Raw genomic sequence first — 26,615 nt, 5'->3', positions numbered from 1 at the left:
AGTGTTCTATCTCGTGATATCGATTAGTTGAAGGAACAGGCACCCGATGCTTCGCCTTTTAATTTTAAATATATAAATATTATAGGTCTAGACCTACAGATCTATCTTCTTGGAAGCTCAAGACTGGAATCTAAACTATATAATTTATAATTTTGAGCTGACGGAAAATATGGCAGAGCCAGAGGTCAAAGCAATCATTTTGGTGCTGTTTCTTTACGGGTGCCAGATTGCTTCTGCGGCTCGTGACGCTCACTCCCCCCGTAGGAGTCGGCTTAGTGATAACCACGTTCCCGTTGCAAGTTCGAGGAAGTGCGGCGGTGGCGGTGCCTGTGATAATAAACCAAACATAATATTCATTCTCACAGATGATCAAGACGTCACCATGGATGCAATAGTAAGTAAAAACTAGCGGGCCAAATTCTTTATCATAACCAGGTGCCATTAAATCCACCAGACCAAGCGGGTGACTCGGGCTCAGCTGACAGTGCAGTGAGTGATCATGATCAGATTACTTACTTAGACTAAAAGTTAGACTAGAGTTAGACAAGTTTCTTTTCGTTAGTTGGGCCCTGGGGTGACCATATTTTGCGCACATTTAAAAATTATCATGAAGTTAATTTTCAATCAAAAATTTCTCTCAGTTCACACAAAATCATAAATACCAGACGGAAAGCAAGATCCCAAACTTAAAGACAAATTCGCGTGACGGAATTTATAATATAAAGTAGGTCAAGGGTTTCGCTGTATCGCGATCTCAAAATCCATCGCGATCATCTTGTGCGCACTGGGCTGAAAGAGTGTCATAAAAAGTGTGACCTTAATTTGCTCATGATCATTTTGCAAAGCTTTAGAAACGAAATCAAGCAGACAAAGGTAAGATAATCATGTCAGATCGAGGTTTAAATGCCATAAATTTGGTTGGTATCAGTCACATTTTACTTACTAATTTGGAGACCTCTGCTTGCAAACTGGTGATTTCTTGATGCTTGTCGAGAAGATCGGATTTTCTCGGATCGGACGCAAAAGGTAACAAAATTTGCCGATGTTTTGCCAATATTTTCATAAATTGAGACCTTACCTTAAAAAAAATTACCATACTGAGTAATTTTGAGGCGCTCTTTCTGTTGGTGATATCAGTTTTTCAAGATAGTAATTAGATATAGATCTAGAAATACCGGTATTCAACTGTCTGCAAAATTAGATAACGCGAATTAAGGTCACACCACCATACTAGCTGCTTCTGAATGCATTGGACTTCATTGGCATCAGTTTTAACGTTAGACATACTTTAGTTGATAGTCCAAGGGGGGGGGGGGGGGCTCGTCCCAATATTTAGTAGGTATTTGCCACTGGCAAGTCAAAATTAGGGGGCAACAGAATGGCTCATCATTGAAAGTGGGGGAAAGTGGAACTTCTTAAAATGTTGCATAAAGAGGGTCCCTGGATTAAATTTTTATGTAAATATGCACTGGAACTAATAACACAAATTATGGGTCACTGTAACTAGATTTTGAGTGAGTGTTGATGAAAGGCACATGTTTTTGTTTTGACTTCGGATGCTGGCAACCAAAGAAAAAGTGCCGATATCATCCAAACGCCCCCAAGCTCTACACAATGGTAGCTTTACCGACGAGTGTAGGCCTAGTGCTCCGGAGTTGTAAAGATTCTTGCACATAGTGCTGGGCATGAGGGAAGACCTGGGTTTGATTCCCAATTGGTGCACTAGTGCCCTTTGATAAGGCTTGCAAATCTTCATTACAATGTCCCTCAGAGAGGACCTTAAGCTGTCTGTCCTCTTGTTGCTTACAGGCATTCATGCTTTCTTAACAATCGGGTAAAAAATCACTACCATTTACCACACATAGGGCCCCTTATATTTAGACTCTATGCACAGCATAGGCCATGGAGTATTAGTTAGTGTACACAAAAAAATAAAGAAAAAAATAGCTTGACTATTCCATAAAAATCCAAAATTGTTTTTATTGCACAACATCCATGAGGGGCTTTTATCATGCATAGTCTAATTGATATGCATGCCCACACTGACATAGCAACATGTGCCACTGAATAGCGTTACCCGAGATGTAGCTTTCTTTTCTTTCAGGCTGGAAGCCTTTCAACTTGAAATAAGAAATGCCCTTGTCTTTACCTATAAGTTATAGCATGTGCCTGTAATCCAGGCAAACTGATGCTAAGGTTTGAGGTGAACTTGGGTCATGTCTATTGGATGGTGACGTTTAAAGTCAATCCCAGATGTAAATAGGCTAATCATCTCAGATTGGTAAATGTCTGTAAACGCTAAATTACTCACATATAAACAAACGGAGAGTGAATGAACTGTACTTCATCTTCTTTCAGGTATATATTTGGTCACAGAACAGTAAATTATCTAATCTTCTCTCCCTCTCTCTCTCTTTCAGAGTCCCATGACAAATACATTGAACCTACTCGGGAAACAAGGCATGACTTTTACAAACATGGTAGGTAGTAGTAGTAGTAGTAGAAGTAGTTGTAATAGTAGTAGTAGTAGTAGAAGTAGTAGTAGTAGTGGTGGTGGTGGTGGTGGTGGTGGTGGTGGTAGTGGTGGTAGTGGTGGTAGTGGTGGTAGTGGTGGTAGTAGTAGGAGTAGTGGTAGTAAAAGTAGTAGAAGTAGTAGTAGTAGCAGTAGTAGCAGTAGAAGTAGTTGTAATAGTAGAAGTAGTAGTAGTAGTAGTAGTAGTAGTAGTAGTAGTAGTAGTAGAAGTAGTAGTATAGGGACAATGATTTTCCGTTTCAAAAAATTGCCTTTTCCGTTTCAGAAAATCGTAAATTACGTTTCAGCATGTCAGAAAACGGAAATTCTGTTTCCCCATAGACTTTGTGTACACGGAAAATTGGCAATTCCGTTTACCATTCAGTAGCAATATATCACTCGCACTGGTCAAAATTTGTATCTGCCACTGTACCAACAACGCAGTAGAATCCGCTCTAATCGGATCTATGCGGGTACACAAAATATTTTGACAAACACATTTGACATAAATACATCCTTACCTTTCACATTATTAGCACTATTTTTTGTTTGGATGAAATTTTATCGATAAATTTGGGGGTTTTTGGACATCGTTTCGACCAGTCAACGACTTTAGCCTATCCGCCATTTTGGATTTCAAGACAGGAATATCGTGCTGTTACATCTTCAAACGTAGAGGGCAGCAACACACGTGTTGTTATGCATGTGAATGTTTTCGATACGGCCGACCCCGCCGTCGGCCTAGACCCGGGACGACGCGGGTGAGGCCCGCGGGGTACGATCGATTGTGATGGAGTCAAGAGCAGTCACGATGTGTGGATTGTCATACTTTATAGTGAAGTGAGATCATGTTTTGTGAGGTTTTGTGGCCATTTAATATTCTTATTTTGTTGAGATTTTGGAGTAATTTCTGTTGCTGTTCTCTGTATTTTGAGGAAAAATATGTTTTCCGTGATTTTCCGTTTGAAATGTCACTTTCCGTTTCAAAAGGCAATTTCCGTGAATTCCGTCCGTTTTCCGCAATCGCGGAAAATCACTGTCCCTAGTAGTAGTAGTAGTAGTAGTAGTGGTAGTGGTAGTGGTAGTGGTAGTGGTAGTGGTAGTGGTAGTGGTAGTGGTAGTGGTAGTGGTAGTGGTAGTGGTAGTGGTAGTGGTAGTGGTAGTAGTAGGAGTAGTGGTAGTAAAAGTAGTAGTAGTAGTAGAAGCAGTAGTATTTAATGATCATAGCAGCCCGTAGGCTGAATTGCATTCAGTTTATATTGTAGAAATTGCAATCTCCCAATAAATCAATAGAATGCATTTATTTTGAACTAAAATAAATTCAGGATAACAATCAAATAAATGATATTGTACAGTATAAAATTAAATGAGAAAGATATAAAGTGAATCCAGTTACGTTACACTTCTTCCTTTTCTATTTTCAGTTTACAACTAGCCCCCTCTGTTGCCCCAGTAGATCGAGCATCCTAACAGGCAATTACATTCATAACCACGGGGCCATGAATAATTCTGTGAGTGGAAATTGTAGCAGTACCGCATGGCAACAGGGACCAGAGAAAAAGACATTTGCCACCTATGTGCACAATGCTGGTTACAGAACTTTCTTTGCTGGGAAGTATTTGAACCAGGTAAAGTCAGTCTTCTTTGTTTCTGTTTCTGTTTATGGTAACTCCCATAGGAACTCGGCAGGACTGCTTTTTGCTGGTCAAAGCCAAGCTGGTATATAAACAATTGCACAGGAAACATTTGACCTCATAAGTTAATCAGGCATAGTGGCTGACCTTATAGACGCCAGATATTACTCTTGGGTCTTTTTTATTTTAATCAAAGTGGAGACAATGGCAGAGCGGGGATTCGAACTCACAACCTTTCTATTATGAGTTTAATGCTCTAATCTCTAGACCACACAACTATGCTTACATATAAGGGGGCATTGGATAAAACTTGCTATCAATTAATTAATTGCAAGTTAAGTCGGGTCCTAGGAACTCCCTTAGGAACTCTGCAGGACTGCTTTTTGCTGTAAAAGCCAAGCTGGTATATAACCAATTGCACAGGAAACATTTTACATCTAAGTTAATCAGGCATAGTGGCTGACCTTATAGACGACAGATATTACTCTCAAGTCTTTATTTATTCTAATCAAAGTGGAGACAATGGCAAAGCGGGGATTCGACTCACAACCTTTCGATTATGAGTCCAGTGTTCTAATTACTAGACCACATGACTTTGCTTACATGTAAGGGGGCATTGAATGAAACTTGCAATAAATTAAGTTAAGTCCAGGTCCTAAGATCAGTTATGAATATTGCAATTAATTCAAATTTCGAAATGATTTCTCATGAATCTGCTTGTTGCAACAGAAAGTATGAATGGATTTGCTGTAGGTAAAATTGATGTATCATTTGCAAATTTTGCAATTGATTCTTTAAATTGATTGCAAAATTTTTTGTTTGTGATTCTCCCTTAGACCTCATTTGTATCAAGTTAAAATTTTCCCATCTCCATTCTCCAATTACATAAAAATATGAAGATTTTATTCCTTGTTTACTTAGAATATTTTACTTCATGAGGATAATATCCAACAATTTACCCTTAGGGAAACGTGCCTTGATAAAATATAAATTCAAATGCCACATAATTAGGTACATAACAAGTGGGAGATGTGTCTCTACCACATGTCACAATCAAACATTGCCAATTTAAGATATTCCTGGTTTTATTGATATGTATTCTTTATCTGATAAAAAAACAACCTTTTTTTCTCCTTTTATTCCTGTTTTCTTTCTGCACCATGGTCAGTATGGAGGTAAGACTGTTGGAGGCTTACAGCACATTCCGCCTGGATGGGACGAGTGGATTGCTCTGGTAAGGGAGTAAGGTCATATGAATTGATAACATTTCTGGTCTGAATTTTTGCAAACTGTCATATGTTGTCATAATGGTCCTTCAACATTGTACATTCACCAGAGATTTACTGAAAATAATTGAATTTTAGTTGAAATCGTATGTATGGTGTTATTTTCACTTACCAGTATTTTGCTCACATAGTGAAATTTTTACACCGAAATGTTCATGCCTACATGTATATTGATTACTGTATTTATAAAAAGAATACATGTACCTGTATCATGAAGGATTAAAAGGTAAAAAGATGTGTAAAAAAATCTTTACCACTAAATGGCAGTGTATATTGCCAATAACTGCCACATTTTCATAGACAAAAGAACATAAAGCCTAATGTTAAATATTGAGAGAATTTGTAAATGTGCATATTTCACACAAATAATGAGAGTTGCTTATGTACAAGATAAATGTTATAGTTCTGTAAAAAAAACGAAAAAAAACCCATAGCTATCAAAATTATAAAACAACTTCTTTCATCATTATCATTATCACCTTCTTCACCATCATCTTCATTATCTTCATCATCATCACCATCATTATTATCACCATCATTATCTTCTTCTTCTTCTTCATCATCATTTTATCATCATCATCATTATCTTCTTCTTCATCATCGTTCTTATCATCATCATCATTATGATTATCATCATCAGTAAACTAAGTTTGAGTTCTGGTGTGAAAATATAATTTTGCTAGGAAATGGTTAGAAACAATCCTGGATCTATAGTGTTATAGTGTTTATCAAATGCTAGAATGCTTATTTAGAACAACAAATTAATCAAGACAATTCAGGATTGCTTGAAATTATAGTCATTACATACTTTTCCAGGTGTAGGTAGCCCAGGGAAAAACATGTGGGAAAACACACTAGAAATGGACAATCATTTTCCAATAATTTCTATGATTCATTTGCTCATTACCCAGTAATTATACATTTTCATGAAGAATTGTTTGGCAGATGTAGTTTGTATAATGCTGTGTAAGTTTTGTTCAATTCTGTGAACATTTTAGTTTCTGTTACCAACACCAGATTTTATCTTTAAAGCTAAATGAAAGTAGTTGCAGTAAAACACTAATTTCGTGAGAAAGTCTGTAAAACCAAGGTTAAGTATGAGTATATCATCGTGGATCTAGATCTGGTACAGTTACATAAATTGAACTTTGTGAAATCATAAAATCTAAGCTGAAATACGATCACACTGATGATCGCCAACACAGATAGGCACACGTGGGACAGTGTATTATTATTGCTGGAATAAAGACCCGACGGAAGTGACCGAATCCGCGCTTATTTGGCTTATTTCTCAGCAATTACACAATTTCTTCCAGAATCCTTTGGCACATATTTTTATTCATACAAACAGATACTTGGGTGGTCATTATATTAGATTCTGTAAAAAGTTATTTTGAGATCGTTACCAGAACTGAAATTTACCTTTAGATATGATAAAACATTTACCGCTCTTCCCTTTTCCCCAATATAGCAATTCAACTCTAGATACTACAATTTCTCACTCTCTGTGAATGGCAAGGAAGAGGTTCACGGCGATGATTATCATAAAGACTATCTCACAGATATCATCGTAAGTACTCACCTTAATGCATCACCATTTGTATAACATAGTGGTATGTATCCTGGTTAAATGATTGGTCGAAATCTATCACATGACCTGTCATTTATTTGAGCTAACAGGAAAGTTTGTTAGGATCATGAAAGATCATCATCTGTGTTGGTTGAAAATAAGGCAATTTTGGACTTCGAGTTTTCTTTGTGCGTTGTGAACAAAAGATCAAAATTTCCTGAGGAAAGGTTGATATGGATCCTGCTAAAATGATTGGTTGAAATCTATCACATGACTAGTCATTTATTTGAGTTAACAGGAAAATTGACTAATGACTGGTACTAACGACTAGTTCTATATTGACTGATCACATATTTGGGATAAGGATGATGTATCAAATAACAAGGATCCATATCGCCATCTCATAAAGCAAATAATAGACCTTATTTTGTTCAGCATTAGAACAATTACATAGTTACATTCATTTAAACAGTTTAAATGCCCTTGGCTATGCCTTGGGTGTGTAAGAACTGATCCAAAGTAACCTTGTGTTTTTAAACCTTTCTAATGCTATTGATTATTATATATGTCTATTTATGGTAATCAAGGGGAGCATTTCATGAAGAGTTTAGTCAGTGATTTGCTCTGAGTAAGTTCCTCTCAGCCAATCAAATGTAAGTATTTGCAGGAGCTTATAACAAATGTTGGTGAAAATGCTCCCCTGACAAATGCTAAATACATTTATAATGACAGTAATGAAGTGATGGCTGCTTCACACATGTTATGCTGTCCCTATTTGATATATAATTATAAATTTTCATATCGAGTGCTTTTTGAATGCTTGTTTAGGTTTTGAATTTCTGATGTTACTGGTTAATTTCATGAGAGTTACATAGCTGGTTAATTATGCTGGTTTGGAACATGAGAAATTTTTTTTAATTTCTCTCTCCCTTCTCTGTGTATGATATCATCCATAGAATAATAGATCTATAGAATTCCTGGATAAGCAGTCAGCATCAACACCTTTCTTTGCGATGATGTCCACGCCAGCCTGTCATTCACCTTTTGACTCCGCCCCTCAGTACGTGTCACACTTCACAGATAAGAAGGCACCTAGAGGCCCTAGCTTTAATGTTCATTCAACAGTAAGTTCAAAGAGATTTTCACTTTTCACAACGTTTATTTTTGCCCCAAATTACATATTGCATTTTATGATATCTTTGATGGGACCTTACTTCAATGAATATTTATTGGGAAGTTCAAAGATATTTTGGCTTTTTCACATTGTTTATTCTACCCCAAATTACATTTTCTATTTAATGGATATACTGTAATGTCAACGAAAGTCCTAACCTTAACATTCATTCATTGTTAATAATTTTCACTTTGTCACAATATTTTCTGATGCACATCACACATTTAGGAAATAGACAATATATTAATATAAAGTAATGTTTATTGGACTTTCTCATTAAGTCTACAACAACTCGGGGTATAAAAAATGAAATGAAATAAATAATATAGGATTTATATAGCCAGGGCTCCACACTAACCCTTTTTTTCTACTGGTCCAACCTGTTCATGTCGGACCAGTAGATGCCCAATTTTTCAATTTTTTACTGGTCCGAACCTAAAATTTACTGGTCCCCAAAATAAAGAAAAATATTAAAAGAGACTTAAGTTTATTTTGCATTTAATTGCTTTAAATGCCCCCCACAACATAATTCATGAGAGCCATTTCTAAATTTTGGAGAGCCATGTTTGGAGATGCCAGAGCCATTTTTAGAATTTACAAAAGAGGAGAAAATATCATTTTTATCAGTTTGATATATTTTCTACTGGTCATGTCAGACCAGTAAATCTGGCTATTTCTGAAAAGTTACTGGCCCAACAGTAATTTTTACTTTCCCAATATACAGAAAATTTGAAATAAAACCCCACAGAATTCACAAAATTTCATGGAAATCCCATTTGTCAAGCCCCAAAATCTGAATCACAAAAAATGCTGTGAATATCATGGAAATCAAAGCAAATTCAATGAAAGAAGACCGTGCATCAGTGGATATCAGGACCCCATTTCATAGTAAGTTGCTATGATAGCAACTCTTGCTAAAATGTCAACTTTCATTGGAACAGCCAATAGAAAGCAAAATTTTCACTGTTGTCATGGTAGCTGACATTCCAGCAAGAGTTGCTATTATATCAACTTTTTATGAAATGGGGTTGTGATGAATAAACCTGTTCTCTGTGTTTAGAATGTGCTCACTTGGTTTTATTTGCATTCTGCTATACATGTATTCAATGGAAACTTGATTTCCACCACCCACAATTGCTTTATCATTATGTCTTGTACATAAACAAAAAACCCATATTTGATGTTTCGAACAATTGAGGAAAACAGGATTTGCAAGTAATAAAACAGAAAACAGGGACTATTATTTAGGGGCAATTTGAGCAAAATCATCCATTGCCTTGTGCTACTCCCTAAACTGTACCTTACCGATATTATTTGACCTTTTCATAAACATTTGTTTATTTATTGGTTTCATTTGACAAGTTGTCAAATTTGACAACTTCCTTGGTTTTAATTTGCTTGAAAGCACCGTTGCTATGGATAAAAATGACTCTGTCGGATAAAACATCCAAAAAGTCCTTTCATGGCATACTCCCCAGAGCTAACCCGATTCTTCAACCTTCTTTCAGGACAAACATTGGCTGATAAGGAGGGCCCAGAATCCAATGTCCAATGGATCTATCACATACTTGGATGATGCTTTCAGAAAAAGGTAAGTGCTCCCATCTTCTCTCAATCAAGTTAAAGCCCTTCACAATACCTTTTATCTTTAGTAGCTAAACAGTCCTAAAAGGGGGGGGGGGGGGGGGGGGGGTTGTCACAATCGTGGAAAATTCATCAGTAATGTAAACATAAAAGAAACAAATATTCAGCAAAATGTATAGAGCAAATGGAATATATATAAAATTTGCACATTGTTTTGGTAATTGTGAAAAAAGTAGAAAAAAAGTATCTTATGAAGTATGTGTATGAATATTTTATGAGATCTCTAATTCAACAAAGCTTATGCTGATTCTTAATTTTTCTTCCAACACTATACTCTAATATCCACCACTCTTTCACAAGTGCATAGAAGGATAGATATAATACAATTTCTGAACTATGTACATGTACAATCAGGACTATTTTACGAAAGACTTGATAATTTATCATAGGGTTGATTTTATATTTTAGTTTATACCATCATAACATGTATGCGCAATTTATTACACAAATGGGCTCTTTTTATACGCGGAGCAAATTATTACATGATTTTTGTATAATTTCTCCCCACAGGTGGAGGACGCTACTATCTGTAGACGACATGGTGAAGAATGTTGTTACGCTGCTTGAAAAGAAGAAGTTGATTGATAACACTTTCATCATCTTCTCCTCAGATAATGGTTTCCATTTGGGTAGGTGATGCTCAATATTTCTCATCTATTCATTTGATTTATACTCAGTAATCAAACCTGAGATATTTATAATATATATATATATATATAGAGTATTTATAAAGCGCCAAATCCACATTGATTATGTGCTCAAGGCGCTGAAATATACTTGGTATATTATTATTACCCCGGCTGTAGCTGAGCGGCCATAAAGGCGCTAAAGCATTCAAGGAATAAATCCTACCGGGTACCCATTCACCTCACCTGGGTCGAGTGCAGCACAATGTGAATAAATTTTTGGCCGAAGGAAATTACGCCATGGCTGGGATTCGAACCCACGACTCTCTGTTTCAAAGTCCGAAGACTAATCCACTGGGCCACAACGCTCCACATACTTTATGCCATATACTAGCTATATCCTTTTCAATCTATCATTGGGTACCTTATGGAATATTCATTTCTTGAAAGTGCCTTTGTGCTTATATATGGTGGGCGGCTATAGTTAGGATGGTGACACATACATTAGCTCCTGTGACAATTGCTTTATTTTGTCTAAGATTACGATTAGGGTTGCAATAGGGTTTTATTTTGGTTTAGGTTAGGATATATATTATTACATCCAGGGTTGAAGACAGTCATTCAAATAGTATGTGGAATTTGTAGCAGAGCAATTGTCGCTAGAGCAAATTTCATGGAACCGCCAGGGTTGATGATTATTGCCTTGAGTACTTTGCAAAGTGGACCTGAGCACTTTATAAGTTGCCTTTCTGTATCAAACACAGGAGTCTGTATTCTGAAGTCTGGTTTAACTAAGGCCATGGTCTAACTCTGTGTAAAAATTATGGAAAGCCAAATGTTTCAAAATTACATTTACATTATATGTGTCCTTTCTTTTCTCAGCACTTTCTTCAATTATTCCCAGTCAGGTAGGAATGATTGAGTGTCAAATGATCTTACAAATTGAACGTGTACTGTCAGAGATACCTGTCACAATTAGCAATCCATACTTAAGCCACATCTTTAGACCAGAGTCTAAATTAAGCCTGAGTACAGAATCAAGCTCAAGTGACTAAATACAAAAATATGATACCATTGTATAATACAATCTGGTTATTGGAAGGATATTAAAGGAGCCTGGTCGGTGTTTCATAAAGCTGTTTGTAAGTTGTGAATGACTTCATGCACGATCACTGCTGCCCAACTTTGGCAAAAGGAAGCAAGTGACATATCAGTCAAATTTATGTTATGGTTGTTTCTGAAACATCCTTTGTATGTTGCATGTTCAGGCAAAATTTGGGGAAGAAGTGATCGTTCTATGGAGAGATATTGAAGAAAATATGCTGTTAAATTGCATTGACGCCTTTGTAAATGACGAACACACATTGCTCATTTACAACAAATTATACTTTTGTAACTTGCTTCCTTTTGCCAAAGAATGGCCCTTTCTAGTGCAAAATGATATATCCCCAATTCCCAATGTAGCTGACTTAGCACCTGATAACATATTCCAATCATGCGATAAATTTTGTGTAACTTTATAAACAGCTTTATGAAACAATCACTAGGGGTGGTTCAAAATGGAAAGTGCAATTGAATTCGATCTTAATTTTTGTGATTGACCCAACAGGTCAGTTTTCACTCCCCAACGACAAGCGACAACTCTACGAGTTTGACATCAGAGTGCCCCTCATCGTCCGAGGCCCCGGCATCCCTCCTGGATCCACCAGCGATAAGCTTGCTGCTAACGTTGATATCATGCCAACAATCGTCAACATGGCAACCGGTAAAGCGCCCTCTGATGTCGATGGGATGAGTCTCGTACCTCTTCTCGTAAGTATGTGTAGTAGTATGATAAGTAATACCTAAGCTTTAAGAAGAATTCCATGCAGGTGGTAACTTTGGAACAGTTTGGACCATTTCAAAGGCTACAAGTGTGTGTCTACTGCCTGAGCTAAAAGAAAATTTTTTGTATGCTTAATAAGAGAGTGATTTGATGTTTTATTTCAATTTGTTCTCATCTTGTACTAAACAAAATGATATATTCTATAATTTAGAATCCTCTACCAACATAAAGAAATAGATGTTCTATAATAGATCCCTCTACCCTATTGGTATCCTACTACATCGCTCTCATGTTGTGTCATTTTGCTTTTATATGTGGATGGGTGTTGGTCCTGACGCGACAATGTGAGATTGTATTATAGCTTGATAACAGATTTTGGAAATAAAGTTATTTGTGTCACAGACTGAGGTCTGAACTTTTAAGATCTTGTTGTTTGTGCTTTATCTATTTATATTACATAGGTTATGTAGATTCGAATCAGTGATAGGTCAATACGCCATCACGTGACCATGGCTGCGAGGATCGCATTTGTTATATTCTAGATTTTGACGTCACCTCAGTGAATATAACTGCGTTGTATTGTCAATTGCGGCGTTATATTCACTAAGGTGACGTCACTCGCTGCATACAAGTTGCGTAACCAGGTAGTTTATTTGATGTACGCGCTAGTGTTAGCGCGTCGATTGCATGAAGAACGCGCTTGATGTATTTTCAAAAAATATTCTATTATGACGTAGATGGATCAGAGCTGTAGCAAGAATTTCGGGTTTGAGCCTGATGATGAATGCAATTTCTAATTTCACAAAGACTATATAATATAACAGATATTGCCTGGTCTATCGTTTTAATAAATAACATTTCAGCTCCCCTCTGAAGCTGTATTTTTCCCTCGGGATAATATTTTCCCTCAGCGCTGCGCGCTTCAGGCAAAATATAATCCCTTGGGAAAAATATAACTCCGTCGGGGAGAGGAAATGTTATATTCAAACTCTAGCTAGGCAATATCTGTATAGTATATATGACTAGTATTATTCTGTTTCTTTGATATATCATAACTCCTGTCATCCAACTTGCTCCCTTCACATGTTTGCATTCCATCTATCTCTTTTTCTGTCTCTCTCCTCCCTTTGCTCCCCTTCACTCCCCTTCACATTCTCTCTCCTCCCCTTCCCTGTCCTCTCCTCTCTCCTACCCTTCCCTGTCCTCCCCTCTCTTCCCTCTCCTCTCCTCTCCCCTCTCCTCTCCTCTCCCCTCCACTCTCCTCTCCTCCCATCTCCTCTCCCCTCCACTCTCCTCCCCTCTCCTCGACTCTCTAAATCTCTTTCCCACTCCCCTTCTCCTCCCCACTCCTCCGCTCTTCTCCTCTCCTCTGTCCTCCCTGTCCCCTCTCCTCCCCTTGCCCCACCTCACCATCCTTCCCCTCCCTTCTCCTCCACTCTCCTCTCATCCCCTCTCCTCGACTTTCTAAATCTCTTTCCCACTCCGCTTCTCCTTCCAAATCCTCCGCTCTTCTCCTCTCCTCTGTCCTCCCTATCCCCTCTCCTCCCCTTGCCCCGCCTCACCATCCTTCCCCGCTCCTCCCTTCCTCCTTCCTCCCTTTCTTTCTTGACATATACAGATTCCCAAAAATACAACGAATAGAATCCTCAAGAAAGCAAAGGCTAATGTCCCGTGGAGGCAAGAAATATTGATTGAGCATACTGGGGAGTGGAATGCCCAGGGATACAAGGGATGTCCGCATACAGAATTTCTCAACGTAAGTTCATTACACTATAAACGAAGTTTATTTGCATGGTTAGGGACACCGAAATGTATGTTAGCTGCGTGTGTTTTGGTTGTCTGTGCCAATGTCAGTTCTTTATTGAGTGATGATAAGAACAATTTAAGAAATCAAAAGAAATTTAGAATGACAAAAAATATGATTATATTTGGAGTCAATCAAAGGTCACATGTCATTATTGAAATAGCTAATTCTCTCAATATAGCTATATACCATTGATAAACAATGCATGAGGGGCTAAGAAAGGTTCAAATTATGATTCATTTTCATCACAAAGTCAGGATTTTAGATTCATAACATGGAAAAGTCAAAGGTCTTGGTGGTCATACTAAATGGCACTATTTTGTGATAAACTGATATATATTTTAAAGATCAGATCTATCATGTATGCACATCAGAATTTTAATTCGAATTTTCATAAGGGTGTGGGAACAGTGCTTCCCCCCTCCCAAAAAATACAAAATAGATATGTTTGTTTCATATCACTCTGGATCACATTTTCAGTTGTGAAATCGTTTTTAATCATTGTAAATTAATGGCATATACATTTATAAGATCAGGATTGATATTTGTATGGGCAAATGCATTTGATGTGCAAATCTAATGGAAGAGTTTTTAATTAATGAACTTCTAAACATACTTGTATTTAAGAATGTCTAATTCTTACAAGTTTATAGTTGTGATATGCAAAAAAAATACTCCTTTGTTATACTATATATATATTTACCTTAATTTGATTGGTGCAATAGCTTAGAATGTGAATGGTGATTTTTCACTTTTAAGTAGATACAAAATGACAATATTCAAACAACAACAAAAATTGAAAGAATGTGTTTTCTATATCTTTTAAAGCTTAACATAGTCATTGTGTATCACCATCCATGCAACCATTGCCATTGCTTTCTAGTGTCACAATGCACCTGTAAATATGTGTTTATTGATTTATTAGTTTTTTTAATTTTTTGCATGTTTTTTAGAATGATTGTATACCAGTTCTGCATATGAGTTTTTGCAATTTTGCATAGCACCATTGTTGTTTTATTGTTAGTAATTGATTCCTTATATCATTTGAAAACATGGAGAAAATTTGTCAATTTGCTATAGAGAAAAAAGTAATGAAACCTCATTAAAAAAATTATTTTGGAGGAATATAAGCTTTAGATTTTATTGGAAAACATCATATGTATACTGATTTTGTATCATAATCTTGCAAAATGTAAGTTTACACAATTCAATACTGATGTTTCATCAAGTTTATATCATTGAACAAATGATAAAATCTGATAATTCAATATTTCGTGACAATATTTGTCCCGCTTGCATAGCAGAGTGAGACTATAGGCGCCGCTTTTCCGACGGCAGCGGCGTCAACATCAAATCTTAACAGATGGTTAAGTTTTTGAAATGACAGCATAAGTTAGAAAGTGTACGGACCTAGTTCATGAAACTTGGCCATAAGGGTAATCAAATATTTCTGAACATCCTGCTTGAGATTCAAGTCACATGACCGAGGTCAAAGGTCAATTTAGGGTCAACTTTGGCCAAGTTGGGGATATTTGTTAAATTACCATCATAACTTTGAAAGTTAATGGATCTGATTAATAAATCTTGGACATAGGAGTAATCAAGTATCACTGAATATCCTGTGTAAGTGTCAGGTCACATGACCAAGGTCAAAGGTCAATGAACTTTGGCCAAGTTGGGGGTATTTTTTGAATTACCATCATAACTTTGAAAGTTTATGGATCTGATTAAAAGAACTTGGATATAAGAGTAATCAAGTATGACTGAACATCCTGTGCGAGTTTCAGGTCACATTTCCAAGGTCATTTAAGGTCATTGAACTTTGGCCATTTTGGGGGTATTTGTTGAGTTACCATTATAACTCTGAAAACTTGGACATAAGAGTAATCAAGTATCACTGAACATCTCATGCAAGTTTCAGGTCACATGACAAAAGTCAAAGGTCATTTAAGGTCATTACCAGTTTGGAGGTAATTATTAGATTGCTGTCATAACTTTCAAAGTTTATGGATATAGTTTATGAATTACATAGGGATAATCAAGTATCACTGACAAGTCTAAGGTCACATGATCAAGGTCAAATATTTATAATATAGCCCTAATAAAAAAGATATTAAATTGCAAAGTTTAATTGCTAAAGCCTTCCCGCCCATTACATTATTATTAGCACCCAATGAGAATGCAAACTGAAGTGTATGGTGTGTATTCTGAATCCTGGTTAAACTTGAACCATGCTCTAAGTCTTCCCTAAACTTATGGAAAGCTAAAAGCATCTAGAATTTGTTTACACTGTAATACTTCTTATATTTGGATCCTTCCCATGGTTCATTGGGGAAAATGAGAAGAAAAAAAATCATATTTATCATTTTCAAGACAACTTTTGAGATTCAAATGCCAAATATGATGATAAATTGATCATCTAATTATAAAGACTGGTGTCACATATATGGCAGTTAAACTACAACTTAAGACAAGAGGTTGAATGAAATTTGAGTTCAGAATACAAGCCTATACATGTATTATCATATTTGTTCATGCTTTGTCTCTCCTTGTTTGATTTCATGAAGTTATTCTGGAGTACTAGGAGTATCATAATTAATAATTCCTTTATTTTTTTTCTCCTTGTTGGGCAAAACATGTGAAATTCCATTTATTTAACAAATAACGTGTCCCTGAAGGTGCTCATATATCTGTAATTTATTTTTGAAAATTTGAAGCATTTTGACCAGCCCTCATAAAAGGATAATGTTCAGTTACTTATGCATAGAGCACTGCTATTACCATGCAAGACCTACTGGGCATGTGTTTGTTGTAGCAAATGCAAAAACACTGCTCTTATTTATTGCTCTTTGGATTATCAACACTAATAAATCAATAAATCATTATTAGTTTATTGCAGGATCTTATGCACATATCTTTATATGAAAACTGGGTACTGCATTGTGAGCAGGCAGTAAACAGTGCAAGGCCTCTATAGGGCACTTTTCAATATTACATGGTAAATTAAGTGAGGGCACAACAAATCTTGAAGGCCAATAAGAGGGACATTGAGGCCAGTCCAAAGGGCACCCACAGACATGGCCGTCGATGTCCCTGGTTAAATTCTAACCCTGGATTTGAGGTTTTATTTTGTAATAATCAGATTCTTTCAAATTCTTCATGATACTCCCAGTACTCCATGTACATCTTTTTGTGGCCTGGGCCCTATAATAACGACAACCAAAATTTTTTGATTAATCGTACCATTATGTGTAACTGCATGTGTATGCCAAACCGTTTTTAAAAAGTTACATTTTATTCTCAATTTAAAGGTAACTTTGCCTAAGTCGGAACTTAAAAAGAAATTTGACTAAGAAGAGATTCATAGCATGTTTTGCATAATCTGAGCTATACAACTGCTTGAACTTACAAAGGAGAAATTTCACTTAAATGATTTTATCGCACGTTATGCATAATCTGGGGAGCATTTCATGAAAGGACTTGTCAGACGTTTTATCCAACAATTTTATCTGACAGTTACTGTGGTAACAGTGCCTCTCAACCAATCATAATCAAGGAAAGTTGTCAGACCTGACAATTTGATGGTCAAAATGTTGATGAAACGCTCCCCTGATCTATAAAACTGCTTCAACTTTAATACAAAGGAGAAATTTGACTTAGAAGGCTTATGTAAAACATGTTGTGCATGAAAAATTGCTTCGATTTATACAAAGTTTTGTCTCGTTAAAGGTCGACTTATACATGTTTACCTGTACTAGAAATGTATGTTACAGGGCCTGGCTGGTCAGAGATTTTTTTGTTTTGAAATTTGCATAAGACCTGCCTACCTTTCACTCAATTTCATTTCACCCCCCATTTCCAGAACTGCCATCCATCCTGTGTCTGTGAAGACAGTCGAAACAACTCGTATTCGTGTTTGAGAATTGTAGATGATAAAAGAAATACAGTTTACTGTGAATTTAGTGATGCACAGGTATAGGGCTGAGTGTATACGTAAAGGAAGCGGGGGGGGGGGGGGGTTTCATAAGACTATATGTAAAGTTACACATGAGTACTCTAATCGACTCATCCAATGATGTTAGTTATAGAGATTACTGTCTTGCAAAAAAGAATTGGTATCGTACTGGGGTTTGAACCCTGCACCATGGGATTCATGGCCCGTGGAATTATCCATTGGTCCACAACACCTTTATATCACATACGTGTACACCCCATACAAAAGTCTGCTTTAGATTCATGTGTAACTGTTAATGTACAGTGTTATGAAACACCCCTCAGAAATGTCTATGGTATTGTGTCATGATGGAAATATCAGGAAATGATTTTCGATCCAGATTTTTTTTCTCTGATATATCATTTAAAAAAATGTAATGATAATTTAGGCAAGTCAAGTGACAGTGGTTTACTGTAGCTATCACTTGCCTTTCATTGTTCATTAAGTGTTTGGTATAACTCATTTATTTCCTATTTTATGAAATTACAACATAAAACAAGCTTTCTTGCACTTGAGATAGTTGAATAAATTTTTAGAATTCAACCAATTGAACATGACAAAATTTTGTGTAGCATTCTTAAATTATTTTTTTAAAGACCCCCATCATGCTGCCATTCCGTAGACATTTCCTGTAAATTCCTTTTCTCATTGTAATCATGTATGGCAATGCATTGTGGATCTAAGTTAATTCATTATAAGGAAATACTGGTGAATTCCGTGAAACAATGCAGAAAATATTTATAAAAGAAAAGAGAATGCTAACAATTGAATGAGCTAGGAAGTTGTAAATCATGGCTGTCATTGCCTCATTCAGTTTTTATGACAACTTCAACTTCTCCTCGCCATTCTGTGCAAGTTTTGATGCTTTTTAATTGGACGTCCATCCGATGCATCTTAAACATGCATTTATTTCAGACAAATTCTCTCTAAATTCCTACAATGATGAGGTTAAGATCCACATTTATGTAGCATTGCCTTCTAAACCCCCGTGGCCAATATTCTGAAGTCAGGTGTAACTTTATAGACCATGGTCTAACTCTGTGCTAAAATTATGGGAAGCCAAAAATGTTAAAATCTTGTTTACATTGTCTGTTTCTTATGTTTACTGTGCTCTTTCCCCATGTCTTTAATGGTAAAGACAAATATCTTTTTTATCCTTTGCAAGTAGTCAAGAATGATAAGAGAGTCGAATGAGCTATTACATTACAGTTCTATTGTTCAAGATTTATGCAGCTATTGGCTATCCATAGTTAAACCACAACTTTAGACCAGAGTTTGAATTAAACCTGACTTCAGAATATGGGCCATAATCTTCAATGAACTTCTAACACAAGAATTGATCTCTCTCCTCAGTCTTGCTTTCCGTCCTGCGTCTGCGAAGATGCCAGGAATAATACCTATGAGTGCATACGTACTCTATCTGATACGTCGGGTGCCAATCATATGTACTGCAATTTTGCTGATCTAGAGGTAGTTTGTCCCGACCCCCGTCCTACCCCTACCCTAATACCCATGTGATATGATTTGATGCATATTTATTATTATAGATAATTACTGATCTAGGTAGGTGGGATTGGACACACCTCCATTTACTGGAAAAGTTTTGTATTTTGTGTCTACTGTTGTGACAGTTGCCCTCTCTACACAATTTTTTTTAATGCTAAACTTTCTTCTTTTTTTAAACTGTATTTGTTTGTCAGAAATTCTGAAAACACTTATTTTAGAGAAACATTTTGAGAAAAAAATTGATGAGAGATTATTAGAGATGCTGTAGCCCCCTCTTTAGAAAAACAAATAAATCCTGGATCCCTGCTTTATAAATATGACCCTTACATTGCCGATATAAAGCTTTATTTTTCAGGATATCAAACATGTATTGAAAGGTAAAAAGATGATAATTCAAACAAAGTTAAACAAAATAAACAGCAACCTTCCAGATATAAGCAAGGTAGGTTTTTTTTATTGATGTGGCATAAGAAAATTTGCAGGATATAAATTGTGTACCAGAATTTGTTTAGATGATCTGTATATATTTATATTCCCTTTATATTAAAGGAGAGAAAGTAATACAGGGTATATAAAAAAAACTTACAGGTGACGAATGGCGAGTTAAAGCCTCTTGGTCTACCATCTATTCACTATAATTGCAGTTTGGTCCAATATTCACTTGTTGTATTAGGGGCTAATTGCCATTTTGTCTGAGAATTATTATTAGATGGTCTAATTGCCTCTGTCATCTGTATGAACAGCTTTCTGAAACGCCTTGTTCGATAAAAACCCATGATCACATTTTCAGTTTCATTCATGGCATGATCAGCTTTCACTACTTGTCATAAAAACTTGTCTACTTGACGAGAACAAAAATGGAAATATGATTCACTTGACCAGAATGAAATAATGAAATGCATGCATCATGACAAAACGGGTAAGTCACTGTTGGCATTTAAACAGAAAAGCATGTTTCAACTATAAAATTCACCACCGTTCACACTTAATCATATCACGCCTCTCTAGCAACATTATAAATCACAAAAGTGTGAATCTGTGGATAATCACAAAGTATGATTGCAAATATCATTTAGTTACAATACTTGATCTTGAAATTAGTTTTCTTTATAGCCAAATATCAAAGCACCTTTATGCAAATAATCTAAAATTATGCCTGTAAGTATGATTTTGCTACAAAGCTCACTATCAGTTCTCTATCCATCAAATCAAACTGTATTCACCATTCTAAAACTGAGGCTGCAAATATTGTTAAGCTACAACACTTACCATCAGTAAACTATCCATCAAATCAAACTGCTTTAGCCAAATATCAAATCACTTTATGCAGATAATTTCAAACTATGGCTGCAAATATTGTTTAGAGCATACTTACCATGAGTAAACTATCTGTAAAATCACTCTGCTTTAACCAAATATCAGAGCACCTGAAATTATGCAAGTAATCCAAAACTCACCATGAAATCACACTGCTTTAGCCAATAACTAAAATCACTGAAATGAATCTGCCAATGATCTAGGAGTATAGTTGAAAATATTTTTTTCATAAGTGAAATCAATATGACTCTGTTTGTCGGAGCAGACGTGCTATCCATCCTGTGTTTGTGAAGATGGTCGAAACAATTCTTACACCTGCATTAGGACGCTGAACCTGAAAGACAGCTTCGTCTACTGTAACTTTGCAGATAATGAGGTATTCAACTTTAAAGATTGGTAATGCAAAATAAAAATTGGACAAACATTACCATAAACCTAGCTGAAAAATTATCTTTCCTCCACTTTTTACAGTTTTTTTGTCAATCTTTTTTCATCACTTGAAATAGCAGAGTGGTGATGGTACTTGCCCCCCCCCCCCGTCACATTCCCTCAAAGTATTATCAAATCTGTCTTGAAATACAAGTACAATAGTTTACTTAACAATTAAAGTAAAAGCATTGAACCAGAAATCCAGTATTAAGGAACTAGCAACATGTCACATTTGGTTTTCCATAAAAAGGGTTTTTGTTTAAGTTTTACAACACTTTCTGAATGCAGATCAGTGGTATTTTTCAGTGGAGGGAATATTTCCTGCACACAGGGTAGGAACTGGGAAATAATTTTATATTTCAGGGGCTATATTTTTCCACAGTGGGGTGATATTAGCATTTCAGGGGCTCTTTCTCCCATTTTAAGGGCTAGCTCTAGGGGCAACAAGCAATTGTGCTGTCAAAACAAATATCAGTATTCTGCCATACTGCCATACTTTGGCAAAAGGAAGGAAGTTACAAAAGTATAATTTGTTGTAAATGAGCAATGTGTGTTCGTCATTTACATAGGCGTCAATGCAATTTAACAGCATATTTTCTTTAATATCTTTCCATAGAACGATAATTTCTTCCCCAAAGTTTGCCTGAATGTACAACATACAAAGGGTGTTTCAGAAACAACAATTACTGAAATTTGATTGATGTGTCACTTGTTTCAATTTGCCAAAGTTGGGCAGCATAGTCAGAATATTGATTTTCTAAATAATCTTAAATATCGTTTGTGACAGATCTTGGGGCAATTCTAGAATGAATGCATGTATTTTGGGGGGGAATTTTAGGGGCAATTTGGACAGTGCCGGCTGCCTGCAAATTTCATTTGAGATCATGTTGAAATGTCACCTTAAACTTGAACCCATTGAATATTAAATATATTTGGTTTAGTATATTTCTTGTTGGTTGTATTATCATAAATTTTCTTGAAAAGATGTTTGATATCCTGAAAAATTCAAACTGGCCAATAAAAAGCCAATTATCAAAATAACATAATTCTCCTTCAGATCTGTGCCTTAATGTCATATTCAATCAATAAAAACTAGATGTTCCCCTTCCCCCATAAAGATTTTATAATATAATGACCTGTCTGATCCTTACATTAAATGGATTTATTTTTCAAACATCTCTTTTGAAAGAGAATGTTACGACTTGGAATACAAAGTTTCAGATCAAAATTACATTCTTTTGAAATTGAATCCTAATATCCTTACATGTAGAAATTATGAATGTTTATGATTAATGTATGTGCAGTTAAATTGAGGATATTTCGGTACTATGCGCAATGTCAAATAGCATAAAGATTTGCTAATATTAATCCAAAGTTTCCAGGCATATTATAAGCTACCAAAATCCTCCAATTCTATAGGCTGAGAGTAAATTTACCACACATTCCCTACTTTTGCTATTGATGACTGTTTTTGTGAAACAGTGATATTACTAACATCTAATGATAAACCATTGTTACTTGTTTTGTACATGATATATTAACGGTCAAGTCCACCCCAACATAAATCAATTTGAATGATAAGAGAAAAATTAGCATTTCATCGAAATTAAAATCATGACGCTGAAAAAAAAATCTTAAAATCAACTTTTTGTGGATTTTTTTAAAATTTGTTTTGGGATGGACTTTACCCTTTAAAACTGCTGCATATGCAAATACTAGTAATGGTTTTCTTTTGTTTACCTCAACAGAACTTCCAAGAATTCTACAATCTCACTGCAGACCCTCACCAGATGACGAACATCATTGGCAAGCTCGATCCCAAATTCGTCACCTCTCAAAACGAGAAATTGATCGTACTGAGCTTGTGCAAAGGAGCTTCTTGCAGACAGGTCACACCGCCACCACCGCGCTCAAAACATGGCAGTTCGGTTGATGCTGCTTAATATTAGCCAAGTCAAATGGACCTCAGTGTAGTGATAACTCTAAACTTTGAATGTAACACATTTTTTTGGAATGCACCTAGTATAAAATATAGTGGAATATAGAAGCTTTATCTTTTCAATGAAAGGAGTAGATAAATATTTTTGAACCAAGGTTTAATCTGTAGATTTGGAAGTTGTTGTTCTAGTTCATCTTGATCGTGCAATAGAACAGTAGTAGGGTGGTAGAGTCACTGGCTGGCTAGCAGTAGGTTAGAGGTTCAAATCCCTTCTTTTTACCTTACACCTTAGTTCTTTCCACTATCGACATGTGAATATTGATTGGGCAAGAGCCTTCCACTAACGATGATCATGGGCAATGATAACGCCTTTGTTTCAAGTGATGTTTCGTTCTTTTGTTATTCACCATGTTACGGGTGGACTGCCTCTCTTCCTCAATTTTATTTTCCAGATAATGGCCATCTTGATGATATTGTTTCTGAGAAGGGATGTAGACCAGGGGAGCGTTTCATGTAAGGAATTGTCAGACGTTTTATCCGACAGATACCATAGTAACGGTGCTTCTTGGCCAATCAAAATCAAGGACGTTGTCAGATCTGACAACATGTCGGATGAAAAAACTGTTGTTGAATGCTCCCCAGGTTAGCCTTGAGGCTACATTTTGCTAGTAGGTCCATGGTCTGACCCTCGCCTCTGTCCAACTCACATGTACAAAGTGTATTGGATAAGGTTTTCTCCAGCTGCCTCATGACTCGGAAGTACCAGCCTCATCTACATCCCTGAGTAGATCCATGATGAGATGTGATCCAGTCATGTTAGCCTTCCCTGTTAATTTTGTTTCTTAATTTTTCATCAAAGTACTGAGTATGTGATTTTTTTTTGTCTAGGTGCAAACCAAAAAAATGTACTAGAACAGCTGAAACTTGTCACAGAAAATCTGAAATTTGAATCATAAATTGTTTCTCTTCTGATTTAAAAGGCTTTGAAAAATCTCTATTGGAGCTATAGGGTCACAATGTCATGGCATTTGACATCATTGACAGTGGTATCCTTGCCATTGATTGGCTGAATAGCCATAGTGAATGATGGCTTGTCAGGAGTTACAACCTTTAGCAATCGGTCAGACATTCTGTAACAAAGCTTTATAGCAGCAACATTTACGCAGGATGATTATAAACTTACGCGCGACTTTATGGACAACTTTATGCATGACTGGAACATGTCTCAAGGTGCTAAGTTAGCTAGGGATATCATTTAGCACAAGAAAGGGTCACCAGTCGTGCGTAAAGTCATCAGCTTTATGAAACACCCACCAGGGGGTGTTTCATAAACATTAAGTATGACTTAGATTCGCACTTAAATAATGAGTTGCGTACGATATAAAATGCTTGACCGCATTGGTCAGATCGTGTCATGAGGACGCGCACTACTGCGTATCAATAAGATTGCGCGTTGCATATCATGTACGCATCGGCATTTAAGTGCAACTTAAGTCATACTTAAATCTTTGTGAAACACCCCCCTGATCTCAAGTATTAATTGTTACAACCCTTCCTCAATGATTTGATCTTTTCTTGAAGGGATAATCTTGCCAAGTAACTTGTTTAAAAACATGCCTTATATCAACAAGTCAGTCCTCGCAAGTTACTTGATTTCAGATCACATAATAAAAAAAATTAACGATGGCCATATTGTGTCATTCATTGAACCTTTTTTTTTAAGGCATTCAGTGTTCCCTTTTACTGATGTTATTGCAAAAAAATTAATATGTAAATATGATAGTTATCACGATTGCTTCACTGTTGCGATGTACAAATCAAAACGGTTAAACTGCGTGACTTGTCTTTCCTATTATGAAAAGACTCTAAACTAATGTGTAAGAGATATCAGTTTTAGTATCTGTTTTATATATAGTTTTCAGTATATCTTTCAAAGTTAAACTGAAAATTAAAGGAATGCTCTCTTTGGGGATTGATGGAATGCCCCCCCCCCTGGAAGCATATATGCCAGTGTTAATGCACATGTCTTAATGTTCAGAGCTTGTAAATCTCATAATCTATATGAGTAAGTTCAGGGGGGTATTTCACAAAGATTTAAGTATGACATAGAGTCGCTCTTAAATACCGAGTTGCATACGGTATGAAAGGCTTTACCGCAGTGGTCAGATTGTGTCATGAGGACCCGCACTACTGCGTATCTATCAATAAGACAACGTGTTGCTCATCATGTACGCTTCGGCATTTAAGTGCGACTTAAGTTATGCTTAAATCTTTGTGAAACACCCCCCAGGTATCTTTTTTGAAGTATGTAATATTGCAATCATGTGTTTTTTGTGATTCATCAAATGATATTGATAAAATATTCAAAAATCTACTTTCAAACCTTTCAAAAAGGGCTGAGAATGAAAATATTCATGTTGATAAATGCACCCCAGTCCCATCATTATATATTGAAATTAATGAAAGTTTGATGAATTTCATCATCAGTTGTGAATTTTTAAAGTTTTGATTGCTTGTGTCACATGCGCTCACTGATATTATGCAAAGTAATTACATTTTTTTCCCTTATTGATCTAAATAATATAAAATAGCCTACTTGTAAAAATTTCAGTAAAATGATGTTCCTGATTATATATTGAATGCACGGATAAAAGCTTTTTCAATTTCAGAGAAGAGGACTTTTGGGGAATTTAATGTACATGACATGGGAGAGCTGTTCACACATGACTTAAAAAATACAAACTTTAGCACTACATAGTTCTGTCATTCTTTGATAAATACTCACCAGACTTTCACTGATATTGTATCTCTCTTTTCTGCTTTTAATAAAGACAAATTTGATGTCTGGGTGTACTTTCCCTTTAATGCAATGATCGTGAAATCAGCAAAAAAAAGAAGAAAAAAAGACCAATGCAATCCAATAACTTCAGCAGGTGCTTAACATTGTAGTGAAAAGCAATATTAAAATCTATATTTTATATGTTCTGATTTATTATGTATATACATAGAATAGACTATGGGTGAGAGAGTATTGTATTTGATTATCACCTAAAAAAGAATGAATTGTAATATAGGCCTACAGCATATTTTTGTTGTGATATAATGATAATAATAATAGCAGGGCCCTCTGGAAGAACAGTTTTCGGAACTGAAGTGGATACCCTGGGTAAATATGCCGTTATTATTATTATATGTTGTCTAAAATGTCCAAGCATTAGGCGCCAATCCATTGGCCCGTATTCTGATCTCCAGTAAAAGTTTAGCAGTGTGTGAAGTTTGGGAAGCTATGCTTGTAAACCATTTGTTTACCTTGTGTACTGCATTGCTGCTTGTGAATTTACTTGGATCTTTCCCC

At 36.0% G+C, this 26,615-nt stretch overlaps 1 protein-coding gene across 4 annotated transcripts; it reads left to right on the top strand.

Annotated features, from left to right (window-relative positions):
* On the top strand, nt 1–26,615 carry LOC129257527 (N-acetylglucosamine-6-sulfatase-like). 4 transcript variants are annotated; one of them, XM_054895870.2, is made up of 12 exons: nt 1–394; nt 2,421–2,480; nt 3,937–4,140; nt 5,315–5,380; nt 6,904–7,002; nt 7,959–8,126; nt 9,685–9,767; nt 10,331–10,449; nt 12,056–12,258; nt 13,890–14,027; nt 19,423–19,539; nt 23,070–26,615. In XM_054895870.2, the coding sequence occupies exons 1-12, from the start codon at nt 170–172 to the stop codon at nt 23,262–23,264; spliced, it is 1,677 nt and encodes a 558-aa protein (XP_054751845.2). In that variant the 5' UTR covers nt 1–169; the 3' UTR covers nt 23,265–26,615. The 4 variants fall into 4 exon arrangements, with proteins under 4 accessions (XP_054751845.2, XP_054751846.2, XP_054751847.2 ...); XM_054895871.2 differs by lacking the exon at nt 19,423–19,539 and adding an exon at nt 17,938–18,048; XM_054895872.2 differs by lacking the exon at nt 19,423–19,539 and adding an exon at nt 21,158–21,268 and having other exon boundaries at nt 23,070–26,609.

The sequence above is a fragment of the Lytechinus pictus genome, chromosome 3 (genome assembly GCF_037042905.1).
Source record: "Lytechinus pictus isolate F3 Inbred chromosome 3, Lp3.0, whole genome shotgun sequence".
Taxonomy (NCBI): domain Eukaryota; kingdom Metazoa; phylum Echinodermata; class Echinoidea; order Temnopleuroida; family Toxopneustidae; genus Lytechinus; species Lytechinus pictus.
Note: the sequence above shows the minus strand (reverse complement) of the source record. Positions and strands in the feature narration are given on the sequence as shown.

Excerpts from the sequence above, each read along its gene's own strand:
- LOC129257527 (XM_054895870.2), top strand. The coding sequence starts at position 170 with ATGGCAGAGCCAGAGGTCAAAGCAATCATTTTGGTGCTGTTTCTTTAC. Across the intron at positions 7,003-7,958 it reads ACTATCTCACAGATATCATC|AATAATAGATCTATAGAATT; the intron begins GTAAGTACTCAC and ends TATCATCCATAG. Across the intron at positions 12,259-13,889 it reads TGAGTCTCGTACCTCTTCTC|ATTCCCAAAAATACAACGAA; the intron begins GTAAGTATGTGT and ends TGACATATACAG.